At 36.7% G+C, this 25,797-nt stretch overlaps 1 protein-coding gene across 1 annotated transcript in view; it reads left to right on the forward strand.

The window, feature by feature from the left end:
- SMC5 (structural maintenance of chromosomes 5) overlaps nt 1-25,373 on the forward strand; it is a 37,781-nt gene extending 12,408 nt beyond the window's left edge. Inside the window, exons 8-24 of the mRNA XM_014891745.2 lie at nt 2,956-3,027; nt 3,841-4,096; nt 5,265-5,419; nt 7,940-8,053; nt 9,022-9,116; nt 9,320-9,452; nt 10,316-10,489; nt 10,621-10,790; nt 11,930-12,053; nt 13,165-13,287; nt 16,156-16,281; nt 16,886-16,981; nt 17,335-17,439; nt 17,653-17,772; nt 20,510-20,689; nt 20,776-20,871; nt 23,578-25,373. Coding sequence (XP_014747231.2) covers nt 2,956-3,027; nt 3,841-4,096; nt 5,265-5,419; nt 7,940-8,053; nt 9,022-9,116; nt 9,320-9,452; nt 10,316-10,489; nt 10,621-10,790; nt 11,930-12,053; nt 13,165-13,287; nt 16,156-16,281; nt 16,886-16,981; nt 17,335-17,439; nt 17,653-17,772; nt 20,510-20,689; nt 20,776-20,871; nt 23,578-23,718 — 2,280 coding nt within the window. The 3' untranslated portion in view covers nt 23,719-25,373. The remainder of the gene's footprint in view (nt 1-2,955; nt 3,028-3,840; nt 4,097-5,264; nt 5,420-7,939; nt 8,054-9,021; nt 9,117-9,319; nt 9,453-10,315; nt 10,490-10,620; nt 10,791-11,929; nt 12,054-13,164; nt 13,288-16,155; nt 16,282-16,885; nt 16,982-17,334; nt 17,440-17,652; nt 17,773-20,509; nt 20,690-20,775; nt 20,872-23,577) is intronic.
- The last annotated feature ends 424 nt before the right edge of the window (nt 25,374-25,797 follow it).

The raw sequence follows: 25,797 nt of genomic DNA on the forward strand, positions 1-25,797 counted from the left end.
TTTTAGTCATGTATCAAGCTACGGTGTTTTTTTTCAAACAGGGAAGAATTCTACTAAACCATTGGTACTGTTGTTCTTGGGAGTACTGGGCTGTATTCATATAAAAGTAGTCTTTTTTTTGTTGAAGGTTGTGCTTTGTCTCTATGAGAAACCTAGGACAAACAGTGATCATTTTAGTTTTAACTTGTGGGAGGTTGCTCAGCATAGGCACTTCTACAAAACAGTGGAAGAAAACCTGAGAAAATGTACAAGATGGCTCATTTATGCTCTTGAATCAAGATATTTTTCTTTTCAATCTAAACTTGTTGAGTAAAGCTTTCGTATACTGTATATTTAAAAGGTTAACCATAATCTGAAGTGCTGCTTAATTTGTGTCTGGAAATTGGATTAGGTACATTTTTTCAACATTGTTCCAGTAGCCAAAAGTACAGGAAGAAGGAGGGAGGATAAATTTGAAATAAGTAATTTATAGAAGGCTTACTGAGGTACTCTAATACGGCTTTCCAGCGATGAGTTAGAATTTTGTATTTTATTTAGAACTGATACTATTCTGTATGTAGTATTATAAGACACTTCCAGACCTGTTTTTTCTGATGTTAAATGATGTGTCCAAGTCTAATTTGAATGATTGTTATTTCGTCTCGAACTCAGAGTCCAGAATAGTGGAAAAAGACGTAAGGGAATATATTATATATGTGTTTATGGCACGAACTATTTGTAAAATACCAGACAAGAAGATCTGAGAGGTATATTGCTGCTTTTTCAACTTTCGTGACAGTACCTTTCTTTCAGGTGCTGAAATTGATTTTCCTCACACATACTTTCAAAGTTGGGCTGTTGAAATATCCTTGGAAAGGAGAATCAGTGCTGGTTACACTGTCAGGAGATAGTTTTGACATAATGTTAAAGTGCAAGACTTAAGCTTAAAATAGCTTAAGCTGCTTTTTCTTCATTAGTTTTTCACCTTTTCATAGACTGCTTGAATTTTTTTGTAACTTGCAATTCTGTCTTTGTACAAACGCAGGCTTTTGGCAAGAATTTCACAGGAAATCATTCTATAAGCCAGAAAGAGTTGATTAGTTTCAATTTGGCATTAAGGGAAAGCAGTTTAGTATTTTAAATCTTCTCTATTCTGGATAGACAGACCTGTAGGGAGTATAATTCTCTTCTTTGCTCCAGGCTTATATCCGTTATCAAATGACTTTAATTCTGACTGCTTCTTGAGATCTTTCTTGACATGAGGATATATATGTGAGAGCAGAAATAACCACCTCTTCATTTTCTATTTCTTGAACTTTGTTGGCAGAAAGCCCAGTGTGAAGTTGTAGTTTAGTCTGGAAGGAGCTGAATGGCAAGGAAAGGTGGAGTAAATCTGGGACTTATATTAATTAATATATCCATCATATTGCATGACTTTCACTCCTGTCTCTTTGTGTTAAAACCCTTTCAATTCCTGGGTTAGATTAAAAAATTTTAGTAATTCTTGGTGGCTTGGGTGGTATCGTGTAGAATGTGGAGAAAAGGAAACTGACCCATTTTGTAGGAAAAGTTTGATGAAATGTGGTTTTAGAACAGTTTTCTTTGGGTTCTTTAAAGGCATTTGAACAGAGTTAACTATGCAGTGCGACTGTATACCAATATTTAATAGTGTAAAGCAGTTTTTTGTGGTTGTACAGTGAAAATCATAAAGACAATTCTAGTTGTTCATCTATTCTGTAGGTAGGTCTACATATAAACATATAACTGAAAAGACAATGATAAATGAAAAACAGAATTCCGGTTCCTTACTAGTGCCCTAATTTTGAGATCCTTCAGAATAGTTTTGTGAACATTGTGCTCTTCAATTTTCTCTTCAGATTGCCTTCCTGAGCTCTTTGGAAATATCATCACAGAATCAGTACCTCATAGCAGTAAACTGCAAAACCCAGATGTATTTCTTCTGTGTTGTCTTCATGCAAACCACCTGCATGAGTTAAAATTTTTGTGCATATTTGAGGTTGTGGTAGGAAAAATATTCTGCACAGTTTTATTTTCTCCATTTTTGATGCATCTTTGTGTTTTCGGTATGACTCTCTGTAGGAAGATGTTTCTTCCGGTGAGAGTGTTGTGTTAGTTTCCATGTCTGCACTGGAATTGACTTGCAGTCCTTCCATCTTTCTGCAGTGTTCCAGTATTCTCTTTGCAGTGCTTCAGCCTTGAGGGTTCAGGGAAGGAGGAATTCAGTTTTCAGAGAAAGGATAGTGTGCTTCCCCTGTGTTCAGAACTCAGCTGTGTGTGTGAGTGCCTGGGCAATTTGACCTAATAAAACATGTTCCGAGAAGGGGTGGGACTGGGTGATGCCAAGAAATTCCTTCCAACCTGTATTATTGTTCCACTTAATAGAAGCTGAGGATAGAGAAGGAGCAGAGACATGAATGCCTACACATGAGCCAACAAGTTGTCAATCTCAGTTGTGTAGGATGTAGCTCTAGTACAACGTGTTTCAGAGGTAGGGTGACTTGGACAAAACCTGGTTTGGCCATCTTTTGCATAGGAGCTTAAGCCTTGCTAGCTCTTAAGTATCACCTTTCTTTGCAAAGTTGGTTTGGAGAAAGAGGCAAGAATGTTTTATAATTGTAGGCATCTGAATGTAACATTTGTATTGAAATCAAGGATGGAGTTATTTTCATTTCAGATTAGGAACTTCCTCTGTATGTCATGCCTGAATTTACAGACATATAGCTGAACGGCTGTGAACAGTACAATATGTATGCTGTTATACAAGTCTTCACAAATTGCTGAAATTATACATGCTACAGATAACAGCTTAGAATAAAATGAGTATGACTCTGTCAGTAGTAAAACGCAGACTAAATACTTAGTTATGCATATACAAAATATTCTTCAAAATCTGACTACTTTTTGCAAATATAACTGAACTTATGACTGTAAATTTAAATATCTTGCTGTATGCAGACTGCTGAAATCAGAAATATTTCCCAGAAATGTAAAGAAAAACAAGACGCTTTGGATATGAAAGATAAACAGGTAAGAGTCTTGCTGTCCGACTTTTCTTGATGTTTGCTTTTGATTTTTTGGTCTGCTCTTCTGTTAGTAGGGTGGAAAATTTCTATGAAGATGCTGCAAGTGCTTGCACTCTTTGCTCCCTGCAGTATACAATGTATCTTTAGAACTCAGTCATTAAAACAGGAATTACTAGAGAGAGAGGTGTATACTGCATAAAGTAAGTTGCCTAATAAAATATACAACATGTGTGTATGTATTGATAGAGAGATATATACACACACGCTGTTCGTGATAAGCTTTCCTTGAAAATCTACAGCCTCTCTAGTTTCACTCAGCACTTAGCATGCCCTCTACCTGAGAGGCTGGGGTTATTGCTTCCAAGGGTATACATCTTGTAAAAGAAACATCCTTGCAAGGATGTGAAAGTCTCATCTAAACACTTGGTCAATAAATGTATAAATGAAATGTGTAAGGATGCATAGTCAAAACTTCAAAGTTGTGTTTGGACTATAGATTTTACTTAATCATAGACTAAACTTCCAATGGATTAAGCAACTGTTAAGCAATTTATTAACCTTTAAGATTCTGCTTTTGTGAAAATGAAAGAACTTCAAAAATTGATTTGTAGTCTTGATTGCATTTTTGCTTATGTTCTTCAACTGCCATAGTGCTATTGGAACTCTGTCATAGTGCTGTTGGAACTGTAACAGACTCTTGGGGTTTGGGTGCGTGGTTATTTCAGCATTTAATAGCAGTTGCACATGTATCCTAATTATTTGTTGTAGGTTCTGTATACCAAACTAATTTCTTGTTGGAAATGCTAAAAAATTTTAGATTGAAGAAATTAATCAAGCATTCAGAATGAAAAAGGATGAAGAAACAAACAGGCAGAAGAAAATACAGCAAACTCAAATAATAATAGAGGAGTGGCAGAATGAGCTGGATACAATGGCAGTCTGTGAGAATCTTCAGCCACAAATTGATGCTGTTAATACTGAGCTGAAAAAATTACAAGAAGAAAGGGCAAATATTGATAATGATATCAGTGATCTAAGAGCAGAAAAAACCAACCAAGAACGAGAAGAGAAAAGTAAGTTACTAAAAGTTATTTTTTTCAATTAATTTTACTATTTTCATGAATCTACTTGTACAGAATCTACTTGTCCTGCTGCAGTGAAGTAATTCAAGGTGTTTAATTCAAGCCTCTTAGTTGGCTTACATGTATAGCAATCCTCTTTCTTGTTACTAGTTTTGTTAAAAGTAACAACCACTTTCAAAATCGAGCAAGAAGATTCAAAAGTGACAACTTAAAACTATCCTTTAGAGAATCAGTATTTCTGACCTCTGGGTAAGGAGACTCCTTTGGCAGTTTGGAGGTTTGGGGGATTTTTTTGTTATAAAGGAAGGTGTGTAGTAAGCAGGTTGTGAGAAATAGTCCCAAACCTGGTAAAGAAAGTTTGCTTTGAAGAAGGCAGTATTTTAGCTACTTCATTTATCATATGCGGTACATTAGCTGCTGATACTGCATTTGTCCTTCTTAGATGAACTTTTGCTAATCTTAATTCCAGAATTTCTTTGCATTAGTCTGGAATTTGCAAATAGTCCTTTCTAAGAAATTATATGAAATTAAAAAATTGAAGCTTGGCAGTATTGTGTGTATACTCCTCAGCGAATGTTGCTCATTTGCACATACCTGTCTGGCACTTAACTTGCCACAGAATCCAAGAAGAAACCGAGGTAGAGTCCAAGTGACCTGGGGAACGAGACAGTGTATATTTTACCTTAAACAGCACAAAATTCTCAGGTTTTGATCTCTGTCTCTTCTAAATAGTAGATGCTTTTATGCACAGTCTATTGTCACACATTTTGGTTTTTTCTTCATGAAGTAATACAGATATTTCACATTACTAGTCCTACTGTCTCTTTCCTCTGGGGATGTTTTTGTTTTTAAGTACAAAGGTAGAATACGTCTTGAAAAAACATTATTTTAGGGCAACATTCCTGTATTTTTACTGTGCCTACCGTATTTTGTTGTTCTCTGGGTAAGTTTTTAATTCTATTTTAGATTTTGAGCTTTAATAGTTCTTAAGATTTCTTCAGAAGTAGCAGCGTCTCAATTCTGGAAAGAGAAACTTAACCGTTCCTACCATTTACTAACGACCTTAATTTTAAAGAGTATAATCAGCATTTTCTGGTATCTACTGACTACAATGTGTACTTACTGTGGACGCTGTTTAAGAAACTACCTTAAATTACAGGAATAATTGATCGCCTTGGACAACTTAATAATATAATGCATATGAAGGAAGAGAACCTTAAAATGAGATTCCGAGACACACACTCTGCTCTTATGTGGCTAAGAAACAACAAAGACAAGTTTAAAAAAAACACTTGTGAACCCATGATGCTTGAAGTAAGAAGATTTACTTGCATATCACTCTGTTAATGGTTAGATTACTTATGTCTTGCAAGACTTTGAGAATGACTAGAAGACTTTAAAGACTTTTCTTGGAATGTCCTGCCAAGTATATGCAGGATATTCATAATTAGAATTCCATAGACAATGTAGTAATTGAGTAAAGTGGGATGGCTCCTTTCCTCCACAAGAGGATGCCTGTTGCAGGTTTCTTCTAAGGTGCAACCAGTTATTATCCAGTCTTACTACTTAAGTAGTTCTTAGTTGCAGCTTAAAAAAGCAGTGGTAGTTACCAATTAAGTATCTCCCCTGAGCACAACCTCCTCAGCTGTGGTTACTTCTCTCTGTGATCTCCGAGTGGTTTTTTTTGGTTTGCTCTACCCAGCCATCTAGAGACACAGAAATCTATTGCTAGTTTTGTTTTGTGTTTTGGTTTGATAGCTGCTGTGCTATCTAGGAATAGCAGGACTAAATTTTCAATGGGGTATTATTTTTTTAGTGCATTCCTCCTTTTGCAATATATGCTCCATGTGAAGAGGGTGAAAATCTCCAGTTGCACTTCTTTTCAGAATTGCAAACTTACTTAATAATGTACTGCTACAATTTAAATTAATATATTAGAATATTTATATACAAATTCTTACACTTTGTACGTGTACTAGGACTGCTTAAAATTGCTTTTGTTTAGAATGGACTCTCAAGTATTTCTTGTTGTTACCAAAACTTCTATTTCTTCCTGAAAGACCACATCAAATTATTTTATAAATGCTTCAATAAGGATATCTTGACTGTTGCTTAAGGCCTCATTAAGCTCTGTAAATTAATTGATGTGTAGGTTTGTTTTCTCTGTGTCAAGGTGTAACCCCAGCCATCAGTCAAGCCCCAGGCAGCTTCTCACTCACTGCCTCATCTGCAGAATTGGGTAGAGAATCAGAAGAGTAAAAGCTTAGACATCTCATGGCCTGAGATAAAGACAGTTCAATAGGGAAAACAAAAGCCATGCACATGAAGAAAGCAAAACAAGGAATTACGTCACCGTTTCCCATGGGCAGACAGGTGTTCAGCCATCTCCAGGAGAGCAGGGCCCCATCACGTGCAACAGTGACTTGGTGTCTTGGTTCTGGGCAAGGTTAAACTTCTGTAATGCTTGAGATGATGTGTGGCTGAGGAAGTGTGACCAGACCCTAATTTGTTCCATATCAATATATGTATAATGATATCTGTATTTGTTCCATTGGTTGGGGAGTGGGGGAAAGGGACTCTTGCTTTTGAGAATGGCATCCCTTTCACGTTGGAAGAAGTCACAGTGGGGAAGAGGCAGTCAGTATTTGTTGGGGGCTTTCGGTATAAATTGTTAGTCTTACACCTTTTATTATTAAAATTGTTGCAGTTACTGGTTGCTTTCTTATCTTGCTGCTGTTTCCAGTAAATTCTTCTTATGTCAACCCATGACATTTACCTTTTTTGTGCCCAGTTTTCAACTCCATCTTGCAGGAGCATGAAGAAGGGAGGGGATGTGGGGAGCAAGCAGTGGTATAGTTTTAAAAGGCCTTCTAACTTGAAGAACCCTATTCCTGAGCTATGACATTTGGGAAGCCATCACTCTGAAGTGTACTCTCTTCCTTCTCCTTCCCCCCACTTTATATACTGAACATGATGATCTGGAATATCCCTTTTGGTTAGTTTGGGTTACCTGTTCTGGCTCTGTTTCCCCCCAGTTTCCTATACACCCCTGCCCTACCACTGTGGCAGCACCAAGAGTGGAAGAGACCTTGGCTCTGTGTAACCTCTGCTCAGAAACGACAACCATCTTGGTATTATGAACCCTCTGTTCAGCACAAATCCAAAACACAGCCCCATACTAGCCACTGTGAAGAAAATTAACTCTACCTCAACCAAAACCAGTACACTTTGGTATCATGTAAATTAGTCTCATGTACTTAAAAATTCCAGCTTTCAAATTGCTGTTAACTATACGCAGCCTTTGGCCAACTTGAGATTATTGTTTAGTTCTGTGTAATTTTGCCTTTGTGTGTCATGTATAGTGACATAATGTCTAATTGCTAGTGAAAGTTAATTGAAAAACATAATCATTAATATTTCATTCAGATTTGGAAAGTTTCATCCGTTTTAAGTATGTGGGCCTTTTTTCTTAAGAATTCAGAGATACCTCAGCTTGAGGAGTGTGGTGTTTTCTACTGCTCATGGAAAAACCCTTACTAGTGCTGGAGCAGAGCCATTAGACATAAGATGGGGGTGGTTGCAATTGTAAGGTCATGATGGAGCAGAAGAGGGAGAGGTGGATGGCTAAAAATTAAGCACAGTGATCTGTGACTTACCATAGATTTCCTCCCAAGAGAATTGGTTGGAAAAAAGGCAGGGAAATATATTTTTAAAGATATAGTTCTTGTTTTCATTAAATGTAGGTGTGGATATCATCTTGACTATTTAAAATGTTTTTTGAGGGTGGTAAGTTGAACTGTATTAAATCACTTGCTTCTTACCTTTCTTTATTAGATAAATGTGAAAGACAGTGCACATGCAAAATACATTGAAAATCACATTTCGAACAATGACATGAGGGCTTTCGTTTTTGAGTGTCAAGAAGATATGGAAACATTTCTGGTGGAGGCAAGTTGGCACCAATTTTAATATTAAGTACTGAAGTAGGAGCCCTGAACTTAGGAGTCTGCCAAGTAAACATGTGTGACAATGATAAATATCTGTATCATAACAAGTAGACAGTGGAAAATGTTCAAAGATTTTCTTCATAATTAAGGTTTTCTTAAAGCTTAAACTAACTGGAGAGCTGCAAGAATATTAAGAAAATGTGTTTTTTTAGATTGTCTTCCTCAGAAAGGCAATAATCGCTTAAGCAGAAAATACTGTGTACAAGAAAATTGCTAGAGTAGAAATCTACAAATTTAGTACAAAAATTTTCCGTTGCTCTTTGACTAAAGACACAGTGGCCTCTTTTTTGACATGCAGTGGTCCAAGCAGCAAATCAAACTTTTATTTTCATAATACTGCTGTCTCCTGAATCACTGAGAAGATTGTTCCTTCTGCAAGTCAGGCAGATGATGCAGGAGGAAAGAAAGGGAAGATACTGTATTAAACTGTCACAATGTTTCTCAACTGTAGTCAACACAACAGAGTGACAAACTGTGACAAACTGTCCTGCAATTTTTGAAGACGGTGAATTAGCTTCCACTCTTCAAGGAAGCTAATCACTTTTTTATACCTGAACAGTAGTGGTGACATCTCAGGTTCTGGGTGCTTATCTTGCTTGTGTGGCTGTGGAACTCAGTTCAAGGCTGGTTTAACCAGCTCGACTGATCTTTCACTTACATGATTAGCTCTTTAGACTGAGCACTTGCCTGTGTATTTCTTCGATTGCTTTTATTTTCTTTAGCACATAGTATTTTCAGAAATTAATACTTTTAGGGAACTTGGTTCTTGCTGAGCCAGAGTGAATTTATGACGTCTTCCAGAGGTCATCAGTTGAAGATAGTTCTGACTCTGTGAATCAATAATTATTTTATGTGCATACAGTGAATATTTTGGTCTTTACCAAATAATGTAATATAATCTAAATATAGGTGCGTGATCATCAGAAACTAAGAGTGAATGCTGTATGTGCACCCGCTGAATCATATGCTCAAAGTTCACCTTCAAGACCTATAGAAGAATTACAGTATGTATCTGATTGTATTGGGAAAATAGTTTTAAATGCAGTCCATTTGTTTTGTTCCTATATATTAGAATGTTTTATGCAAACCAAATTATCACCAATTCAGTTCTGGGTTAGTGGGACTTCTTTCTGACCCTTTAGTAACTTCAGCCTGCTTATCTGCTAAATTTGATTTGTGATGCTTGCTCTTTTTATCTCTTCTTCAGCCGATATGGATTTTATTCATATTTGCGAGAGTTATTTGATGCTCCTCCTCCTGTGATGAATTACCTTTGTTACCAGTACCGTGTTCATGATGTTCCTGTGGGAACACAGAAGACCAGAGACATGATTGAAACGGTAAGGTATCTGAAGAAGCTCAAACACAGCTGTGTGATTTGGAGTTTTATTTTGGAAATTATTTGGCAAGTAAATGTGGAGAACACAAAAAAATTACTTTAGCAATTTTATTTATCCTTTTTTATTTGGACTTTAGAAGTGGGAACACTTCGTTATGGGCTAACATATTGCAAGACATTTTAACAAATTCAATCAACCAAATTATTCACTAAATGTAATTGACAGATATAGCTGATGCTGCATATGTAAACTGAATAACATTTTTAGCCAAATGTACCTTATCCTATGGAGGCTTTTTGCTGTTTCTGGTTTACTGGACATTATGTTTGAGTTATGGTGAATCTTTGGTTATTTATAGTATCCTTTTTGACATGAGTAATTTAAAACTAGCCGTTCTGGTATTTTTATATCTTCTTTTTTCCTACAGATGCATTTTCTTGACTAATACATTACAGCTTGTTTTATGGTTTCATCTATTATTTCTTGAGTACTTTGTTTCTTTGTTACACAGGATACTTGTGTAACGTGTTACCTATCTGAAGCAAATACAGTCCTTGTTAATGTTTGTACAGTATAGTGAACAGTTTTTTATTGGTGTCTGTAATATCTTAACAATCAGACCTGTTTAATTAGTTATGATAATATACTCTGACAATATCTCATCAGTTCTTTGCTGACCAGTCTGAATTACAAGTATAAAGCTGAATTAAACGTAGCACCTTTTTTCAGAAGTTGCTAATAAGTAGGTCTTGTGTAAGCTGAAGTATTTTTACCGTCTTTATCAATGACGTTTATTCCTTTCTATGAAAAGTATTGCCTTAAATAATGCTTTTGTCAGAGTAATATTTTTCTGTGTTTCATAGGTCATACAGGAAACCGGTCTGAAGCAAGTCTATACAGCAGAAGAAAGATATGTTATTAAAGTATCTTCTTACACAAAACAGAACCTCTCTAGTAACACATGCTTGAGGGAGGCACAGTATCTCACTAGTTCAGTGGATACAGATGAAAGACGACAATTGGAAAACCAAGGACAGGTAGAAACATATTTCTGTAAATGTATGTGTTGTGAGCTACTACCCACTTAATCATGCATTAAGCTGAGCCTGCTTGCATGTGTTAGTATCGTACGCAGTAAGAATGCTCGTGGCGTGTGTTTTTATTTCAGGACGTCAGGAATACATTAAAGTCATTGGATGCACGTTTGACTGCACTGCTCGATAGACAGAAACTTCTGGAACACAGGGACAATAAGCTCAGGCAAGAGAAGAAGGCACTTTTAGAGAGAGGAAACCGGAGGAGGCAGTTGGAATCAAAAATTGGTGTGAAGCATGATAGGTAGGAAACAAGCTATGTTATCTATGAAAAAAATCTGTAGTATCTGTTACCATAACATTAGGCTATTGCTCTGACTTTGTAGCACATATCTAGATAATACCATAATGTGCATAAATGATACTTAAGTAAGCATGTCTGGGATTGAGTAAGACCCCAATTGTCCATAGTATTATTTACTAAAATACTCAATTACTAATTTACTAATTACTGATTTACTAAAGGGGCATGGTGTCCCTTTCTCTGAGTCCTGAATTTGTGTTCCCATCTGCTCCCGTGGGCCTGTGCTCCTTTGGGCCTGTGGAAATAGGCATTTCATGGACTGATGGCTCCTGTGGTGGGCCTGGGTGTAGCCAAGATTCAGGCTATTACTTGGGCTTCTGCCACCTGCTGTTTCTCTTGTAGATGTGTGCAGGTGAGCTTTTATCAGGTACCCTAACAGAAAGCTAAAATTTACGTAAGTGGCCACCACTTGATCTCCTGTCACTTCATTGATCACCTTCTTCGTTATGCCCTTAGAATTGCTTCCTGAAGGGATTTGTTCTACAATTTTCCCAGGGATCAAAGTGAGAATGACCAGTTTGTAGTTTCCTGTATCATCCTCTTGGCCTGTTTAGCAGTTTTGGAAGATCTCCAAATGCTTTGCAGCTCACTAAATGTGGTTTCTCTTCCGTGAAGGTCCAAAACAAGTGAAAATTCTGGGTTTTGGCACTAAGATGATGATACAGTTTTTTTTTTGGTTTTTTTTTTGCTAGAATATGTAACAAGAAATAAGTAAACTTCCTGAACTCACCTATGGTATATTGTTGCAAAGAAGTATCGGAAGAAAAGTGTCATTCCTTACACTGATATTTTTTTTTTTCTCTAATTTGGAATTTACAGAAGTAAACTACTGTGCTTGCTCAATGATGCTGTTAGTAGCCAAAAGTGGAGTTTCTTTAACTGTTACTTTTTTGTCTGTTGCATTTCTTTGGTTTAAAGTGCACAGGCTGGGAATGCCTTCAATGTTTTTGGAATGTTTAGGATTACAAATTCCTATTCTTGCTAACTGTTGGTTTGTCACCAAGTTTAAGAATTTTTGTATTTTTAGTACAATTTATTTTTAATCACATTAATTAATCAAATATTGACTACTTCCACAGTTTAAGACAGCTGGAACAGGATGCTATTGACCTAGAGAAGGAATTTCAGCTGGCAAATGTAAAGATCAAAGAAATAAATAAACAGAAATCAGAACTTGTTACTGAATTGATGCATCTCGTGAAGGTATGTATTTTTAAGTTGGTATATGTTCCACTTTTATGAGAAGTCCAGTTCGTGTAATTTAAGTAGGAGGCATGCAACATTTGTTACTGCCAATGTTTTCAAGCTAGCTTTCTTAATTATTGAATTATCGTGACTTTTCCATTTTTCATCTCTTTTAGAATTTTTTTTCGGTTTGTATTTCTGATAATTATTTTTAAATCACTTAAGAAAATTGGAAACAAATAAACCTTCCTGTGCCAAACTTCAAACTGTAGAAACTTTATGTTGACATGACAAACAGTGAAGATCTCAGACCTTGGCTCATTGTGGTCAGATGCTAGCGCTCTAAAAATTTTATCTCGTGGGTGCCCTAGGTCTACAGTTGAAGCCTTCTCCTCCCTTTTGTTAAGGGAGAAGATTCATTTATATTTATATGCTGATCATTAAAAACTTTGCAAATAGTTGCTTTCAATGGCCCATAATTGTAGCTTCTCTTTGGACAGTAAACAGTCTGATGTTTTTGAAGCCTCTGGACTGTTCCTGAGGCTGACTTGTTTGGAAAAAACCAAATATCTTAATGTTTTCAAACCAGATTCTAGTGATCACTAAAATCTGTTACTTAACTTCCCAAACACAGCCCTGTTTAGTTGTCATGTGCTGTTCCACTTAAGACATCAGATATAAGAGTTGCTGTACGTCTTGTCAATCAACTGCATTGTCATTACAAGATGCATATGTCTTTTGTGTTTATTTTTTGACCCTTTTCCATCTCTGTGTGACATATGATGTCCACCAAAATCCACGTGTTGGTACATATGAAGGGAAAGAGAATGGGGGGAAGGAGGGTTGATGTAAAATTGTGGGTTGAAAGTGTGTGTGTATGTATCTACATATGTGTATTTACATATATTTGGTTGAAATTATATACATATAGATACTTAAAAGTACAGGAGGACTATAAATCTTGAAGAACTTGGGTCACCACTTTTCATTGAATTTGACCAGCAGTATTGATGAGCCGAACACGTTGTGAGATTGTATGTTATTACTAAAAGGATGAGTAGTTTCTAAAGTAGTGATTATATCAGTTTTGAGTCTGGTGAAAGAAAACCTGCTGTTTTTCTGTGTGTAGAGGATCATACCACTGCATGTCACCAAAGTAGCTTTGACTCATCAGATGACCAGAGTGACTGCTGAGAAGAACAGACTACAGTCAGAGTACAAAGCAGCAACTGTACAGCTAAGAGCTGCACAGGTAACAGTATTTCTGAATACTGGGGTATCTACTATGAAAACATCTTACTGGGAAGCCTTTACGGTGTTGAAAAGGATGCTTCTGTGTCTTTGTTTAGAAGTGGGTGTTAGTACTGCTAAATATTTAACCTTGATTTCTGTAGTTTGACTTCAGCTTGCTCATTTAAAGCAGAATAGTAGCTTTACCACCCTCAATTAAGACAGCTAAGCTGCTGTGAAAATGTGCCGCTCAGTCATATTACCCTGGATTTTTTCTTGTAATAAAAATTGTGTAAAAAAGCCCAGTGTTACTCAAAGGATTGCTTTCTTCTGAGTCTGTCCATAAACAAGCTCCAATCCACATGGGAAATACAAGCTCAAGATGAACCATGAAGTGCAGCAGCATAATGGAGCTATTTTGCCTTTCTTTCACAGCTCGTTCCTTCATGCTATAATTAAATGCCTTTCTTGGAGGACAGAAAACAGACTGAATGGTGCTTCTCTTGATAGATTGTATTAGGAAGCTATGCTCTGTTCAGGTAAAAAGTCTGAGGAGTTAGTTCTGCAGCAAGTAAACGTTTCTAAGAGCAGAGGATGCTGCCATTGCTTGTGGATTGCTGCAAAGGTCAATTTTTGTATTTGTGTAGTAGTACAATCTTTCAGTGCATTGGGGAATAACCAGTCGAAGTAGAGGGCAGTAAGTTAGAGACTTTTCCTTGTCTTGCAAGAGTTGGTCAACTATAACCTAGTAATTCAATTTGATCATAAAGATAAAATCAAAATTAGAAAGCAGCTTGAAAGGCAGGAGATAGTTATTTTGCATGGATGGGTACATCATAAAAGAATGGTCTTAGCAAGTAGTCAGAAAGCCACTGGAGTTATAGTTACCATCACTTACAGGGAGATTAGACAGAGGAGAACTTTTTAAGAGGAGCAGAAGGTAACTTGAACACAGAGACAAGTCCAGCATGTTGCTAAGAAAACCACTGTTGTGAGTTCTTACACATGATGCATCTTTTACTCAATTTATCAAAGTTCAGTGAAAATCATTTAATTGTTGGAGCTCAGTAAGGAGTAAGAAAAAGCCGTAAACCTCGCATCAGTATGTGTATTCTTACTTTAATGTTTCTAGTTGTGTCTCGGCACACATATTCATCATTTAAGGAGTAGCTTGGGCTGGTACATACTTAGGTGTTTGGTAAGATCAGTAGACAGGATTTGTGATTTGTACATTTTGATGATTCTTAAAATTTGCCTCCTTCCTAGTAAAAGGTGTCTGTGAGTCAAGTGGAGTCCCATTGAGGCCCTCTCAGGAAACCAACAGGAACGTTAACATTGCTACATACTTTTTAATATATAGAAGAAATAAGGAAACAAAACTTGTGTGGGTTTTTCTATATTTGTCTAAATTTTATTTTTCATGTGGACATTGACAGTAAACTGGCAAAGTTAAGTGAAAATTGAAACTTGTTGAACTGTCAGTGCATTTATTCTAGTACATGCTTTCATAGTAACATCAAATATCTATTGCTTTCTAATTTTTCTGTCACATACTGAAATTTCTCCTGCCAAATATTTATTTTCCTCTTCACTGAGGAACTTGACTTACCTTAGCTTGGACCAGGCATATTCAGTATTGAATCTGTTTCAGATTTTAAGTGCCTACAGAACAACTTGAAGTCTTTTTTCATACAGCTCTGCAGAGCTCCCTTCAAGTGGGGGCTTCATATTCAATGGAGATTCCCCACTTCAGATGATTCAGAATTGATTTGGGCTCTGGAAATGATGAAACACATAAAATTTATGCGTCTTGTAGAAAAAATGTGGGTGGCTCTCATGGGAACTTTGCCTTCATTATAGTGTCAGAATATTTCAGATGAAGCCAGTTGACTTTGTTGAATTTATGGGATCCAAAATACTATTACAGGCCATATGCAGATATCCAGTGGAACATAACTATTGTGCTGTACAGTTGTATTTATGCTAATTCAGTACAGCTTGAGATCCTGGCTGTAAAGAAAAGGAGGGATATCCTCCCTCTACTATTCTATCTGTACAGCTCTTGCAACAGTCCTTGCAACTGACGTGACAATTCCCTCCTCTACAATAGACTTCATGAAGTAGAAGGGGTGGTCTAAAAAAGGCCTCTTCTAAAAATTTTCCAACCTTCCTGAAAACACCAACGCAGGAGAGAGAAATATTTTTATGGTGTATTTGTGGAGATTGTGAAATGCTTATCTGTAATACAGAGATGTATTTCATAATGCTTGGTGGAGAAGGAGGGAAGAGCAGGTTTTTGTAAGTTGGTACCTGCTGCGAACAGCAGTCCTCACTCTAGTGAGTGTGAGATGATCACTAATGATCATACCCGCTACTACTGCTGTTGTATTTAGTAGATAAAGATCAGTTACAGAAGGTAATGAGAGTGACTATCAATGTCTGTACCCTGTATTAAAACTTTGGAACAAGCATTTCTCTAACTGTATGATTGCCAAATGAAAACTGAATTTTTTTCACCACTGGAGGGCTCCTATATTTAGCTGAAGTACACAACAGTAAAACTTGGGAAGATAACTCTGAAATTGAATCTACATTCACACTTGTTAAGCTGAGAGAAAATGAATTTAGCTATGTCCAAAGGAATTCCTTTGATCAGTTTACCTTGGCATCTATTGACTTGATGAGCAGAGAGGTATAATGAGTCCTGTTAGTTGAAGCAAATTTTTTAATTAATTTTAATAGTCTGGTTTAACCTACGTTTTCTGCTTCAGATGTTGCTTGTTGCTAGTGTGCTAGTGCTACCTCTGGAAATTCATAATATTATTAAAAAAATACGGTGGTGTTTTTTTAAAGCATCTTTTCTCTTTTTTCTTTCTAATATTTCTAATAGCAACGTTTTCATGAACTGGATAATAAGAAGCAACTTCTTTATGAGAAGTGCATAGAATTAATGAAACAAGCTCGACACGTCTGCAGATTGGGTCCAGATCAAGATTTTCCAGAAGAATTTCAAGTTGTATGTACCAAAATAAATTTTCACATACCTCATTAATTTCTAGCTTCTCCTGCAAATAATACTGTGTATTTTTTATTAGAAAGGCTCCCAGGAAAGGATCACGTGTACTTCTGTTACTGTCATTAGCCTTTTAAATCACCTTTAAAATAGTGCTGAGATACCCTTTGATTACCACTTTGTTTTGTACACAGGAAGAGAAAGTTAGATCTCTGATTTCAATTGAAATCCACAGTCTCGTGTTCACAGAAATAAATAGAGGCCATATTTTTCTACCATCCTGCTCTAATGGAGCAACACAAAAGGACCGAGGTCTGGACTCAGTCTCTTAGAAGTATTCATTTGCATGCCTTCTCTAGCATTGTCCATGTCTTACACTGAATCTCTGAGTAGCAACTAATTATCTATCTTAATTATGTAACAGCATCTCCAACCTTCTCTCTCTGTCCAAAATAGTTAGTGAGGGCATCTTGCCATCTTAAATTTTGAGTGACACACTGATTAAAACTAATAATATAGTTTATGATTTCTCCAGTTTATTTTTTAAAGAAAACTTGACTCCTTCATTAGTATTGTTTTGTAACACATGCAATCCTTTGTCTTGCAGGCTTTTCAGACTCTTCCAAACACATTGGAGGAAATTGATGCTTTTCTGAATGAAGAGAGAACCAGAGCTTCCTGTTTCACAGGCCTCAGTGCTTCGGTACGTTCACTGCTATCCCTCCCCCTTCACACACATTGTACTTTTTTCCCGCTCTGTGCTCTCTTGGTGTAATAAACTAGACAGTAGGAACAATGTGCTGTAAACGCCAGATTCTGCATCTACTCAGATTTCAAGTAAGTTCTTTACAAGAGGTACCTTTAAAAAAAAGCTGCAATAATCTGAGAGAAACAGAGCTTTACTGTTTCCTTGCTTTAAAGCTAGAAATCTGTCTTGTTCAGTGTGCAGTAGTCTGTGTAATTGTGTTTGAACAGTATTGGTGCAATATGGTATTTTTACAGTCAGGGTTAGAATAAGCAAGAATTTTGCTGACTCCTTGTTTTTTATTCTGGCAGGTTGTTGAAGAATACAATAAGCAAACACAAGAAATACAGCAGTTGACAGAATATCTTGAGGGAAAGAAAAATGAGTTGAATAACTATAAGCAAAACATTTCACAGGTAATAGCTCAAGTTATCGTTTCTTTATCATTATCATAGTTCTGCGTCATTGTAGGAATGTATGTGCAGAAATAAGTGGTAACACTTCAGATTGTTTTGAGTGTAAACTGAGATGTTAACATCCCTAATTACAACGTTTTTTCAATGTAAATGCTATCTCCAAGGGAAAATTCAGTTCTTAAATTGATTTTATATGGATATGTCTACTTTTAGGTCAAAGAAAAGTGGCTACACCTCTTGAAAGCAATGATTGAACAAATTAATGGAAAGTTCAGTAAGTTCTTTAGTTCTATGCAATGTGTTGGTGAAGTTGATCTTCACATGGAAAAGGAGGTATGATTGATTTTTCGTGTAACATTCATATTTTCTTGCATAATGTTTTGGTCATATATTGCTAGAGAAAACAAGTTGTCATGTGAAGATGTTCTTTTTAAAAAACACAGAAGTTTTGGAGTAAGAGAATTGACTTATCAGTCTGACTGAAGGCAAGTGAGTCTTTATCCACACGACTAGGACTTCACCTCCTGACTTTTGGATAGGCCTGCTACTTAGAGAGTTTGGTTAGAAACATTGTATTTGCACAGGAGTTACTAAGATTTTTGAAGCTCATTATTTAATTCTGCATTTTCAGCTAATTTTTGTCCTCTCATATCATCTAAGTCTTCCAGTATTAGGTGTTGTATTGAATTGGTTCTATAATGTAGTTTCAACTGGAGTCTGGGGGCATTTTGTCTCAAAGCAGCCGTCATTTGGCCCATCCTGTTACCTTCTCATTAACCTTTATATGTAGGGTTTACCTCTGGTGAAGAGTTTAAAGCATCAGAACTTGGAGAGAAATATTCAGTGCAGTGAACAGAAGAGTGAAATTTGGTATTTTGTTTTAAATTGATCATTGAAATGATGATATCAAGACTTTCATATATTAACACATTGACTATACAATAGTGGAAGTTAACACAATAATTTTTTTCTGGCTTTTTTTGCTGTTGTAAATTACTCAAGCAGTTTATCTTGAAATAGCAGTGGCAGTTATTAATCAGGGCAGAAGAGTGACTGGTAAGGCTCTTTATATGAACTACAGGAAAATGTTTACCTGGAGACAAATAATATGAAACAGTAGAACATAAAAACAGACTTCTCAGGTCTTTTGATAATTACCTTGACAGATCTATATTACACAAAAACTATCTTTTAAATAAAAGTATGTTGGAGAGATAGTACACAGAAGGAACAGTAAAGCAGTTTAAAAGCAAAAGGTGTGTGGAGTGCCTTTCTGAATCTCTTCTTTGGAAGGTCTTGCTTTTCTAGAGCAAAGATGTCACAAAGAGTTTTAAGAGATTAGCTAGCACTACTGTTCCAGTGAGTAAAACTTCTTTCCTCAAGGGGTCAATAGCTACAATCAAAAAGGGTGGATAATTTATTCTCAAGTTTATATTCCTTACTATTCTCTGCAGGAGAATCTTTTGCCTCATGTGTAGATACGAAGAAAGAGACTCTTGAGGTAGAATTACATTTTATTAAAAACATTTCTGTAACACTGAGATTCAAGCCTCTTTTAGTCTGCCTTATAGGAATCTTGAGATCTCTGGAAGTCCTCGGTGACACTACCTGCTGTCACAATTGAATAATAGAAGGAATTGGACATTAGGAGGAACTTCTTTACAGAAAGATTAAACGTGGAATGGACTGAGGAGGGAGGTGATGGAGTCACTATCCCTGAAGGTGTTTAAGGAATGACTGGACAGAGCACTCAGTGCCATGGTCTATTTGCCTCACTGGTGTTTGGTGATACGTTGGGCTCTGATCTTAGAGGCCTTTTCCAGCCTAAGTCTTTCTGTGTGAAACGCTTCACTGAGTTCTTCCTTAACATCCTAGCAGAAGCCTCTGTGAACTATTTCCTTGGTAATACTAGTAGCCAGAATTCATACTGCTAGCCATGATAACCCTTGCCTTCTTTGATTATTCACCAGGAGTTTTGAGCACTATTTTTGTCAGTTTTTGGAACATCTGTCAGTTATACAAAACTGGTATTCAAAATAGTGTGGCAATAGTCAAGGTCTGACTGGTGCCATCATGGCTGTGTTTCATGTGAATCTTTTTAATGTGGTTTTGCTAGCCTGTATCTTGTTGACTTTTTCAAACTTAGTTTTGCCAACGCATCTGAAATTACAGTGGGCTTGGAGACCTTAGATTCTGGGTTTTATTTCTCCTTACATGAAGTTGTAATCAGAACAACACACAGAATTACAGATAAGTTGGAAGAACTCACAAGGATCATCAAGTCCAGTCTTAAGTAAATGGCCCATGCAGGGATTGAACCCACAACTTTAGTGTTGTTAGCATCATGCTCTGACCAACCAAGTGAACTCTGTGGCCACTGAGCACAACTTCAAGAGTAACAGAGTACTCTAAAGATTTCTTTTTCATCTTAAGCATGATTGCATTTCATTGCATGGTCCTTCTTTTGAACCACATCTGTTATCCTGATACCTTGCATCATTGGCTGAGGCTGCTGACAAGTTTCACTTTCCTGTTAAAGAAAAGCCAGGGTTGGAATCCATGTGTGTGGTTTTCCTGTTGAAGTATGAAAAGGAAATGGCTGTCCTGATGGTTTTTGAGCTGCTTGCACTTAAAGAGGTTCAGGTTGGTACTCAACCTGCACACACCACCATTACTCCACTGTTCAAACTGACAGTATCCTAAGGATTTTTTTTCTGATTAATGGGATTTATAGGGGCATTGCTTTCTTCTTTTTCTAGACCAGATTTTTATTTTCCTGTTGTTGTTCTTACTGTGTATGAAGCCTTTCTCAACAGGAATTAACAAATTATAGTCATGGAAAGGGAATGGTATTGGAAATTCTCCAGCAAAGGTAGGCAAGAGTGAAGGAAAACAGATGAAAAAGAATTAACATATATAGATGAACCAGAATTAACATATTGGTTTTAAGTTGAACCTGAGTAGTTGGTAGATCCATGTACATTTGTATAATATCCTGTAACTTGCATGTCATTGTAAAATAAGCTTTAATACAAAGAAAAATGAGTTTAAAAGGTACTGGCTTTCACAGGAGGAGTATGAGAAGTATGGAATTCGCATTAGAGTAAAATTCCACAGTAGCACTGAACTTCATGAATTGACTCCATATCATCAGAGTGGAGGTGAGAAAACTGTTTCCACTATGTTATACCTGATGGCTCTGCAAGAACTCAACAGATGTCCTTTCAGGGTTGTTGATGAAATAAATCAGGTGAGAATCATTAGTGTAGTATTGCTCTTTCTATATACAGGTGCTTATGACATAGTGGAGAGAACATACTTTTTTTTTCTTTTCAGGGAATGGATCCAATCAATGAGAGAAGAGTTTTTGAAATGGTTGTGGAAACTGCTTGTAAAAAAAGGACATCTCAGTACTTCCTGATTACACCAAAGGTGTGTGGCAAAAAATGAAATAGGAAGTTTAAAGTGTAGGAGAATTGGATTTTGTGTGATAATATACCGATAAACGCTGTGTAACCTACCTCTGTTTTACCTGAGAACTTTTGGATTGAAGAGAGGATTGGTCCATTTTGAGGACAGTTAGGCAAGAATTCAGACCAAGGCTCATCTCGTTAGAAACCCACTCTGGGGTTGTGCCTCACTGGAAGTATCATGTGATAAGCACCAGTGGACAGGGTTACCATGGAAAAGGCTGTTAAAGGTAATGCCTCTAGCTAACACAGAATTCAGACTTGTAGCAGAGACCCACTTCCAGACAAGTCAGATGATGATACTGGAGGAGGAGCCAGGCTAGTGCTGCTGACATCAGAAGACCTAGAAGAGTCCCACATGATTGCTTGAATAGTTTTCCTGCATTAATCTGAGACTTAGAGGCTCAAAAAGGGTGAGACCTATGCTCTGAGAGTGACCAGATTAATTGTACTCTTTGGTCAAAATTTAGAAAAATGTAGTTGACTTACTATGCAGTGATGCAGTAAGTGGTAATAGGGTGGCTGTTCACGTGTACCATTAACAGAGACTAATGTTATGTTCAGCTTGATCCAAGTACAAATTGCAACAGTCGAGGTTACTTGTACACCAGGGAGACAAGCAGTCGGTAGTGCACTGGTTTTTTTATTAAGATACCAGTTCTGTATCCTGTTACACACTGTATTTTAGAAAATCTGGCTGGTATGTCCTGTTTCTTCAGTAAATAGCAATTGATGGGTCTCTGTAAAGCTACCTCATAGCATTTACCTTACTGGAAAGAAATGGAAGGCAATGCTTGTTGCTCCTTCTGGTCTTGCAGTATGCTTACCTCCATGCAGTTTGGTAATTTCCTGACCATATTACTTCTTTGTTGTTCTGTGTAATCTATTCCCTTTTGTCTTCTTGCGATTCCTCTCCTTATTGAATCAGCTTTTCCGTGCACTCTTGTACTTAGAGAAAGAACAGAATGATTTGGATGTTGAAAGCTAGATAGCTCAACTAACTCTAATGCTTCCCAAATTGAAGGAGTTGCAGAAAATTGCTGTCTGGGGCACAGAGTACGTTTTAAAAGTTGAGTCTGTTGTCAGATTACAAAGAATAGACACAGGCAAAAATTGGGTATGCAGAGCTAAGCAGAAAGATCAAAATAAAAATGAAAAATCAGAATTTAAAAAATCTTTAAAGAAGCGAAAAAAGTCAACATCATGGTAAGATGAAGCTCAAGGACCATGTTGCAGCACTATTCAGTAACAGGAGACAGTGTTATGAAGAAGTGGCTGAAGATATTTTTTGTGCCTCCTTCCCTCTTCCCTCCACAAGCAGCTGATATGTTATGATGATAAGTTATAATGCCCTGTCGCAAGAAAAATGAGTGAGAGAGCACGTCCTGTAAAGGTTTAGTTGATTGAGAGTGTTTGTACGGACTACATTAGAGGATAATTGAAAGGCTGCACAGAGTAGACTGAGAAAGCTGGACTGTTTTTTGCTTACCTGCAGTCGGTGTTGCCACTTACTAGAAAGCAAGTATGTAATCACCTGCCAGAAAGTGTAACAATTTGTCGAACTAAGCCAAGTTCATATGTGTACCCAGTGGATACAGGAAAAACTGGTACCCTTTTTTCAGTATGTTGACACCTCCCCGATTGTGTTTTTTTTTTTTTTTAAGCAAGCCGCAGAGGGGAGCATGTATAAATTAATAAGCAGTAAAGTTGTTTAGGAATATTGTATTTTGAATAGTTGTGATTTGCTGTCATAATGAGTAGATGAACTGAATATTAGAAGTAGGTTTGAAAATTCGTATTTTAAAAGAAATCTGTGGTGAAACAGATTAGATTTATTAAACATACAGATAATCACCATGATATGAAGAAAGATTGGAATTCTTAATAATCTTAGGTTAGGTAACTCTTATTGGAAACAGGATTCATTTGAGTACAGACAAACATAAAATTTGGTATTTAAGTGGGAAGAATCACCAACAGCAGTTGGTGTAAGGCATAAATGCCTAAATGACTGGGGAGAGGGAAGTGACAAGTTGAGCATCAGTTGCAGGTAAACTGTTCAATGTCATCCTGAGCACTGCTTGTAATATACAGTTTGCATTATGTCTGTCTGCTGGGCGTGGGTTTGGCAAGGTTTGGATTATCCAGCTTTGTCTGTTGCACTTCAGAAAAGTAGTACAGGAGCTGCAATTACTCCAGACGGTAGCAGTGCAACTACTAAGTAATTTTAATTGTTCTGAGTTTCCACTAATGGAAATTGCTTAGCTCATGGGAGCACAAGGCTAAAAAGAGACATAGATTTACTTGGGTACAATTAGTATCTCCTGTCCTGCCATGGGGAGAAAAGGGAAAAACATTTTTCTGGGCCCACAGAGGAGTGGAGTTATTCTCTGGATACAGCAAAAAAGCAGTGAGATTAATGGCAGCAAGAAGGTACAGATTAGATATTAAGATTTTCTTCTAATAAGAATAGCGATACATGGCAGTTGGCTGAAGAATTAGTCCCTTTGAGGGGATTTCTAGGAACAAGCACACTTCATTTGTCAGGCTGTAATCCTAGTATAGTGATACTTTTGAGATCTAAGGTTTTTCATAAATCTTATTCAGCTTTTTTAGATAATGGGGAGCATCTAGATATTCTGACTTCGGTTTCTGTGTTTTTCACTAGCTCCTGCAGAATCTCACTTACAATGACAAGATGACTGTGCTGTTTGTCTACAATGGACCTTTTATGCTGGAGACATACAAATGGAACATGAAGCGCTTCAGAAAACGGCAACAGCGGCTTTCAAGGATGAGTGAAAAGTGATATCTGGCTATAGATACATAGTTCTACAGAAATATTTTATATATCGTTCTTGAAACATCTGGCTTTCAAGAATTCAGAAATTGTCCAAGAGGAAAACCCTCAAAGAATTGATAATTGAGAACTTTGGTTCTTTAAAACTTACGCAAATGTTTGACAGATTCGAAATGCATAATTTTCTTTTTCAAGTCTTTCCTAGTGATCACTTCCTTCATAGTGGTCACTTCCTACAAGTAACCTACTTTTCTTAATAGTAGGTTTAAATAAAAAATTTCTTTTTTTTTTCCTATCCTGTCAATTAATGCAGCATCAGAAGCGCAGGTAATTTTTCTAGGTTATCCTGGACTTATTCTGTGACTGTTGTTTTTTAGAGGTTGCTGGGGTTTTTTTTCCAAAAATTGGAATTTGCTTTTGGTAAATAATTTTACTTTACCACAGATGTGGATATTAGCCCATTTCCCTATTGAGATGAAATTTAAAAAAATTAATTCAGATGATCTGTAGAAAAAGAATAGTTTGTAGTGGTTTGTTTTGTAAAAATAAACCTGAAATTAATATAAATAATATGATTCTATGAATATATTACTGTTGAGTAAATGCTTTCTCTCAAAATTATTAAATAAATATAGTAACATTTTGTTTTGTAGTGTTTGAAGGATAAGGTGTTTCTAGCAAGTCTCCTAGCAAGGAGACTAATAGAATTCCAGGTCTTCCTGAAACAATGAGCTAGCAGAAGTAAAACTAAGCAATATATAACTTCTTGTGTGTTTATTTTTCTGAGTAAAAGTTGATACTTTTTTGGTCATACAGAAAATAGTGCTGTAGATTTGACATGTAAGTTAAAAACAGGAGGATTTTACAAGGGGTCAGCTATATTGGAGTGATTGTACAGTCAGTTGCTTTTCAACAAAAAGCTGTAAAAATTTTGAATAGAGTGTTGGCCATAATTGTTAAGCATTTGGAAATGCAGGTTACAACAGAATGTTCAACACCTAAAATAAAGTACTGATTATTAAGTTAACTATTAAATAAGTAAAATTCAACATTTTGATGTCTGCTTTGAATGGTTGTTTTTTTTTTTAACAGCGTCCTGGCAATGAACTTTGCTAGTAAAACCAGTATGTCAGGCTTTGATACTCACATATTCGAAATAAAGTAACCCACTACAAAATATGAGCTGGAATCTGGAAGGTTTTAGGTATTAAAGGATAAATATTGTAATTGTTCTATTGAATAGATAGATGAGCTGTCAGTACACTAGAGAACCACACATTCTTGTTACTGCGGGCCAGTGTTGGTCAATGGAATTGTCTGACTGTGAAAGGAGTTCCTAGAGTCATACCTATGATGATTAGTGTCCCAACACAAGTACTGAATAGAAGATATAAAAGTGTGGAAACTCAGGCTGTGATCCAGAGTTAATTCGGTCAGCAAAGTTTCTTTGACATAATTGAGGCTACAGGCCTGTCTGTCTGTCCACTGCATTGAAAGATCTTGGTTCCAAAAGTAGTCTTCAAAGTTGTCTATTTTGGAGAGTTTATCCGTGTGAATGGTTTCTTTTCCTTTTCCCTCTATCATTAGTATTGATGCTGTTACTGTTCATTTTTGTATCTCGTTGCTGTTTGCAATAAATAGTTCTTATCTCTCTTGGCCCATGATCTTTGTCTTTTGTGCCTCTTGTTTTCCTCTCCAGCACACTGCAGGAAGAGGGGAAAATGGAGCAGGAGAGCGGTGTCTGGTTTGGAAACTCTTGTGGGGGCAAGAATTTGGGAGTACCATTCCTAAACCAGGACAGATTGGCACAGTGTCTGATGGGAGTTGTCTGACAGAAGAGCTTCATCATGGGATGCAGGGGAGAGGGAACCTTGGCGCTCTGGCTTCTCTGTAAATAACTGAGCCAGAATTGCTTTCTTCACTTCTGACTCAATAAAACAGTGTCCAAAATTACTTTTCCTAGAACTTTTTGTTCTGGAAGCACTTTTTCCCCCATACCTTGCTAATTAAGAATAAAACTACGATTCAGTACTCTATAATTTGTGAGAGAAAGGATATGTGGAAGGGAGTTAAATCCTCCTCTGCTCC

Source organism: Sturnus vulgaris, chromosome Z (assembly GCF_052056855.1).
Source record: "Sturnus vulgaris isolate bStuVul1 chromosome Z, bStuVul1.hap1, whole genome shotgun sequence".
Lineage (NCBI taxonomy): Eukaryota > Metazoa > Chordata > Aves > Passeriformes > Sturnidae > Sturnus > Sturnus vulgaris.